At 39.2% G+C, this 6,998-nt stretch overlaps 2 protein-coding genes across 2 annotated transcripts in view; one reads left to right on the forward strand and one right to left on the reverse strand.

Moving 5' to 3' along the window:
- Positions 1-1,774, forward strand: part of LOC106525326 (eukaryotic translation initiation factor 5A-1) — a gene marked incomplete at its 5' end in the record, with an annotated part of 6,596 nt that extends 4,822 nt beyond the window's left edge. Inside the window, 2 exon segments of the mRNA XM_014019517.1 lie at positions 233-305; positions 1,007-1,774. Coding sequence (XP_013874971.1) covers positions 233-295 — 63 coding nt within the window. The 3' untranslated portion in view covers positions 296-305; positions 1,007-1,774.
- Positions 857-6,998, reverse strand: part of gps2 (G protein pathway suppressor 2) — a gene marked incomplete in the record, with an annotated part of 9,337 nt that continues 3,195 nt past the window's right edge. Inside the window, 12 exon segments of the mRNA XM_014019516.1 lie at positions 857-1,028; positions 1,968-2,052; positions 2,496-2,585; positions 3,861-3,937; positions 4,937-5,020; positions 5,158-5,329; positions 5,494-5,573; positions 5,649-5,728; positions 5,818-5,930; positions 6,038-6,147; positions 6,232-6,349; positions 6,712-6,998. Coding sequence (XP_013874970.1) covers positions 1,003-1,028; positions 1,968-2,052; positions 2,496-2,585; positions 3,861-3,937; positions 4,937-5,020; positions 5,158-5,329; positions 5,494-5,573; positions 5,649-5,728; positions 5,818-5,930; positions 6,038-6,147; positions 6,232-6,325 — 1,011 coding nt within the window.

Consider the following 6,998-nt stretch of genomic DNA (forward strand, 5'->3'; position numbering starts at 1 on the left):
CATTAGCACCTCTAGAAATATATTTACTGAGAAAAATGTTGACATGTTCAATACTTATTTTACCCACTGTATATTCTCCCTCATAGAGCTCTGTCACTTAATTTTTGGACCACAATGGAAATAAGTGTTTCTCACTTTCTTGTGTTATCCGGTAATAAGGAATGTACTAGATGTGTATGTACATGCAATATTACTGCTAAATAAAATCAATCAATCACTGTCCCTCTCTCAGATCACTGTTCTGAACGCGATGGACGAAGAGGCTGCAGTCGGCATCAAAGCTTTGGGGAAATGAGCCACAGCAGGTAAATACAGAAACACGACCTGGACCTGCCTTAAGAAGAGACAGGGTGTGTGTGTGGACTTGCATTTGTTAGCTTTTTAGGTCCATTTCTGGTATAAACACCTATTTTGTCAAAACCAGTCGTACTTATGGGGACCAAAGATCAGTTCTAGTATGGTGGAACTCCAGTTTTGGGTTGGGGGATCAGGTTTAGAAACGACTGGAAATGAATGGAAGTCAAAGAACAGTCCTAATAAGGATAGAAATACAAACTTCTGTGTGTAAGTGGAAGATCTAAATCTGATGCTTAAATATATAATTTAATTTTTTTGTAAAACTTTGGAGTTATTTGTTTTGTAAAGTAAAAATCCAAATTAATAGTAATTAAATTCAGTAAATTTCAGGTTGAAATGTAACAAAATAAAAACATTACTTTTGTTTCATGTTTTAACATTTGTGTGTTATTTTCTGGAGTACTGTAGAGTTTGAATGTGAGGTTTATTTCGGAGAATTGTTGCTTGTTTTTCCTGGTTGTTTTTGCTCTATGCTCATTTCCTGTTTGCCTCAAACATCTCATGTTTTTCAGATGCCTTTTATTTTTCCAACAGCAGTTCTGAAACACTCATTAAATGATTTTTTCCCCCTCATTTTATTTTGGAGCATCTTGTTTGTGCTTCCTGACTCCTCCGTCCTTTTTCCTCCTTCCTTGTAATTCTGTTTCAGAGGAGATGAAGATCTGCTGCACCTGAGGAGGAAAAGACTGTCAGCGCTAGTCTCCACTTATTTTCTCTCTCTCTCCATTAGAGAACTTTAATAAATATGTGGCAGCATAGGAAAAACAACACATTATGTACACATAATAAACCCTGTCTGAATCCAGGTGTACATATTTAAATCATGATAGAAGCTCTTCATTTCTTTTGTTTGATTTATTTTTCAAACTGAAAAACCTGTGTGAAAGGTTTCATGTGGGGGAAAAATACTGGAACGTAAGGGTATTTATTTTTACCCATGTTCAAATGCGAGCACCGTTTTTTTTATTTTAAGCTTTTATTTTGAAACCAAAACGAGTTTTGGCACCTTTTTAAAACCTGCATTCCTGTTTAAAGAGTTTGACCAAAAATAAAATAAAAAATGTTAAAGGAGACGACACAAAGAGCTGAATGTGACTCACTTTTTATTTAGCAACTTTTAGGCAAAATGCTTGATTTTGGCTGCAGAAAACAGTGGATTGTAGATCTGATGATTTAACCAGAAGTCAACACGTTAAACTACTTCCTCTGTCAGAACAAAGAGCTGCAGTTTAAGTATCGCTCAATAAGTGAAACAGAGAAATGATAAATGATAAACCACTAAACGTTTAGGTTTTCAGGGAACAGAGTCATCGCAGAAACGTTCAAACGTCCGCAGCGTCGTCTGATTTTATACAAAATATTAACAGTTTTGTGCACAACGGCACCTCCTTAATGGCTTCAGTACGCAAAAAAAAAAGCTATTTTACAATTAGACTTTATTTAAAAGTAGATTAAAAAAATGAGTGATGTTTGTGAGCTTATTAAAGTCGAAACAAGGCTGGAGAAATGAGACATTTCGAACAGTAAAACACAAATAAAGGACTTGGTTGGCCGGTTCGATGTCGCCTCCAGAGTCGTGAGTGAGGTTGGCCGTGGTGGGGGTTACTTGCCGTGGTGGTAGAACCTCTGGCTGCTCTGGCTGTGGGGGAGGAAGCTGTGTCGGGAGGCGCTCTGCGGAGAGCTCTGGAATGGAGCCTAAGGAAAAACATTTCAAAACAAAAGTTACCATAGTTTTTCTTCAGAAATGTGAGCAGCATGGAACACAAAAACTACAAGTAAACTCTCAAAAAAATTAATAATAAAGGAAACAATTTCCTGTTTATGTAGGTTTTAGCTGTATTAACTAAGTTTTTTTATTGCCTCGGATTAGTTAGGGAGAGAGACTTAAAGGAATAGTTCATGTTTTAAAAGTGTCTTCAGCTCTGTTCCTTGTGACCCACTCAGAACGTCAAAGTTCAGCAGGAGCCTGTTAATCACTCTTTATTACAGTCAGGTGTGTTGAAGCAGAAAAACAGCTAAAACATACAGGACAGTGGGTTGTGAAAAGTGAAAGATTACCCGTTATAGATTTACTCTTTATTTAGCAGCTTCTAACTCTAAATGCCTGAGTTGGGGTGGGGGGTGGGGGTGTTCCTCACCTTTGCAGTGGGGATCTGGACAATGGGTGCGGGCAGCAGCCCTGGAGCAGATGGATGCATAGCTGAGGGATGCATCGGCCTCAAACCACTCTGAAAAAATGATYGATAAGGTCAATCAATTTTAGATTAATTCATTAATCGATAACTTGCATCCCTATTATCAAGGATTGATTATGGAATAATGGGGAATCAAAATTAGAATAAACACTGTTAAAGAGCTTTATCCTCCTTAAAGAGAACCATGATTAGTTGTACCATTGGACTTTATTTGATAAATGTTTATTTTAACTGTAAAATAAAGACTGTAAAAATATTGTAGGCTGTTTAGTTTTTATAATATCTAAAAATATATTTTAACACGGATGGAGCCATTTTTTATTACACACAAAGTATTCTGGGTAAATGAAGACGTGGATAGGTCCTTGGTGCAAGGCTGCTAGCAGCTATATCCACCCTGAAGGTTAATCTTGGACAATATCTGATGATCGACTCTTTTAAATGAAACCAGAGAGCGTTGACAGAGAGGAGAAGGTAGAAATGACTCAGCCTGKAACTGAAAATATGGMTGGAGGACMWCAKTTTAGCTTGTTTGTCACACTAGCACTGTAATATATTTTTAAATTTTTAGTTTAAAAATGGTAAAAACTGAACATCCTACAGTATTTTTACAGTTAAAATATGTTTATCAAATAAAGTCTAATGTTACCATTAATCACGGATCCCTTTAAGGCTCCTGCATACTCCCTCTGAAGCCGAACAGTCGATGCGCGGTCACATGGTTTTTCGGTGTTCGTTTTCACACACCTTCATAGTCCCTGAGACGCCCCGTGCCGAGCTCCTGGGGAAACCCCTCCCGCTGCAGCATACGCCACTACAGGGAGGTTCCTCCCACTGAAGTCTGCAGTGTGGAAAAATATGTCCAAGACCCGWCACCCGACATCACYCAAWGTTTTTATCAGTCAGATTCCACGGTGCAAAATGCCTGTTTTATCTCCATTCATGAGTTTTTGGCTGTTTGACTCTCTTTATAAATCGCAGCTTCCTACAACAGTTGGCTCTGGAAGCGAGTCGCCTTTTTTTTAAGCGAGTGGTTGAAGCAAAACGCAACGTCTGAGCGCTTTCAGCACAAACACTCCCACGAACTTCTGACCAATCACACAATAAAGTTCATTTGTGTTCTTATGTGAAGGGGGGTAAAAAGTTTGACCCACAGGTTGTGTCAGAAGCTGCCGAAATATCAACGACGCGGAAAGAATGACGCAATTTTCGYCATGAAACTGCTACAATACGAACCCATTTCGGCAGTTTGGAGAGGGTATGCAGGAGCCTTAAGGTGATGTAGTGGATAGATTAATGTGGTCTTACTGCATCGGTGAAGCCGGACTGCTGGTTGGCGTGCTCCAGCTGCTTCTGCAGAGGGATTGATGCTCCTGGGATGTATCCTGCAGCAGAAACACAAATTCACTTTGAAGTGTCTGTGACATGTATATCCACGAAATACAAAAAGTCAAAGAACATATATTTATATTTAAGAAACTTGGCATAATACACATAATTTTACCCTTTATGTCACATAACTGACATGTTTTCTTTTGAACTTGGCTCAGCTGAAGTGAAACAGGAAGTGACATCAAAGGGGAACTCTTTAAGAAGGGAACTCCCTGGTTTTTGTTTATTTAAACAATATTATTTGATCTCTGACTCTCTCATCTCTCTATGATCGTGACTCAAAATAATCTAAAGAAACATCAGATTCTTCTCTACAGGCTGGGTTGTTAGCCATTTTAGCAACACTCTGTTTATATTCAGACATTCCCCTCTGACATCACTTCCTGTTTCTTCACATGCAAATAGCTCAACAACTGTTAATCTCAGCGGTGTGAAATCATTTTTTTACAGTATATTATCAATGTTACCTTTCCAAAAATACATTCGTATTTATTGCAAAAATTTGGTGTCGCAGGCACTTTAAGAACGTCCTGACAGTTTCCTGTCTGCTGTCATTAAACCTCGTTAATCTGAGGTGAGAGGAAAAACCTGAGAGTCCTCTCCATTGAAAATAAAAATGGAGTTTTAATGTCYTCTTTTGAATTCCCCTAATGGGATTTATTTTATTCTTATTACCTTTTTTGTATTTTCTCCTGTGATGATGTGAAATGTTTGTTAGTATTTTCATTTAWGGTTGTTTTTTTAAGCTGCTGTCGAAGCAAATGGCAAAATGTTTTCATTAGAAATTAGTCTAAAAAGGTGATAAAAAAGCGTAAGAAATAAACTCAAGTCGTATTTGAAATAATTCTAGACTCTGTTCTTGATGTATTGAGAAAATGTATGTTTCTTTCAGGCAGTCAGCTGAGTTTGTGGCTCTCTTTATTTCTAAACAATACAATGTAAATCCTGTTTAAGATTAAAATTTGAGCACAGGTCACAGCGACATGACTCACCTGGCTGAGAGGTGAAGTGACCGTGAACAGGATAACCAGCCTGCTGATGAGGGAGGTACTGCATGGCTTGAAACGCAGACGCACCTGCAGGTAAAATATAGTTTAGCAACAATCACACAACTAAATCATTTCTTCAGTACCACCTGAAACACTGCAGGATCTGACTAACAGATCACTTCTGAGAACAACAAAACAAACAAAAAACAACAACACATCTTTACCTCTGATCTGAGAGCTGCTGGCAAAACTGACAGGTACTGAAGGTCCAGGAGCGTAGGAGGAGGGATGCTGGGCCTGMGCTACACCGTACGGCTCATGGACCCCCTGGCTGCCACTGAACTGCCCGTGTTCTGCTGAGCCGGAGCTGAATCCAGGGGTCTGATAATGACGGGCCTAAGATTGAACRAAGAGGTGAAAACACTCGAAAAGCAAAGTCAGCTGACGTTGTCAGGCAAATGGTGTAAAAATGATCTATGAGTTCTGAACTTGTGTTTAGTTGTTAAACAAAAACACAAAATGTGAGTTATTTGAGAGAGTTGAGAAAGTTTTCTTCTTACAGGAATGACGGAAGCTGGGAACAGCTGTTTGCTCCGTTCTCCCAGCAGAGCACCGGGTCGACCGTGGCTGACTGGACTGCCTGAGGCAACAAGGACAGACTGTTTGAACCGATATTAAGAACTCCTGAGGTGGGTTTGATGGTCCTGCATCTCACCTGGAATACTGAGGAGGTGCTGTCCCGGGTGCATGGACAAACTGGGCTGGTAGCTCGCTGATGTCAGGGTTGTGATATCACTAATGAGAAATACAAATTTTAAATAAAAGCAACTTATTGTAGAGCACTTTAACAACATATCGTATCAGATAATTTAAAAATGTCAAACCTCTGCTCCTTTCTGCGCCTCTTTTCTTCTTCGTGGAGGACTTTCTTGAGTTGTAAAAAGAGCTGATGCTTCTCTTCTTGCAGTCCCTGCAGTTTTTCTTCCATCTTCATCACCTGACGTTCACATTCAGGCACAGGAGAAGCAGATCGACCATTAGTATTTAATCACACTTACTTCAAGTGTCAYTAAGAAAGACTCGGAGACGATGACGTTCCCCGACCTGTTCTTTGGTCTCCTCTAATGACATCCTCTCCTCGATTTCTTTCGTCCTCTTTCTCTCCTCCTCTTCCTTCAACTTCTGCTCCATCATTTTATCCACYTCCTCCTCCTCTGAAAAGTTACACAAACACAATAATTAAGCATAAAAAACTTTATATTTAAATATGTTGAAGAATTAGAGATCTGCAGCCAGACCTTGTCTCTTGCGTTCCCTCTCCCTCATGATGTGCTTATGGAGGGCTCGGGCCATCGCGTTAGACAGCTTGGGTCTCTCCAGCAGGGCGGGCATGGTGACRGGCAGTGGAGGGGCCAGCTAATGTTTTTATTAAGGTCACAAAGAGAAAACAATGAAATACATTAAAATATGGAATATCTTTAAGCGCGTTGTGCGAACTTGTGTACACATCAGCATAATGGCTAGCTAAATGCTAGTAGCCTGAGGTACATTTTTTAAAATAAATACTGAAAAGTCTTCAACAAGAATTAAAGCGTTAAGGTTTCAGATATATACCCGTTAAATGAGCAAACTTAGACGAAGAAACATTTCGACTATTCTGTCGAGAGAAAACGTTAGCTAGCTTGTTAGCACGTCATCATTGCGTTACAAATTTTACGATTTCCGGGATTTTTTTTTATTTCAATCTTGCTGAGTGATAATATACTTTAAAATCTTACTTTTTCTTGTTTTGTAAGTCGTTCAAAAAGAAACTAAACGTCCAGTGGTTCTCAGTTTTTATGGTGTAAACCAAAACTTCGGCCCAAAAATATAAACAGAAGGAGCAGACGGTTTTGGGTCCGGGTGATAAAGAAACACTTCCGGTGAGGAGTAGTTCTCCCGAACTGCATTCTGGGAGTCGTAGTTTCTCGTGAAATATAGCTGATGCCTCTCAGTCCTCTTTTTAAAAACCGATATATTACTTTGTATATATGAATTGACTTGTCTAAACGTTTATAGTTTAAGT

Source organism: Austrofundulus limnaeus, unplaced genomic scaffold (assembly GCF_001266775.1).
Source record: "Austrofundulus limnaeus strain Quisiro unplaced genomic scaffold, Austrofundulus_limnaeus-1.0 Scaffold223, whole genome shotgun sequence".
NCBI classification, from domain to species: Eukaryota; Metazoa; Chordata; class Actinopteri; order Cyprinodontiformes; family Rivulidae; genus Austrofundulus; species Austrofundulus limnaeus.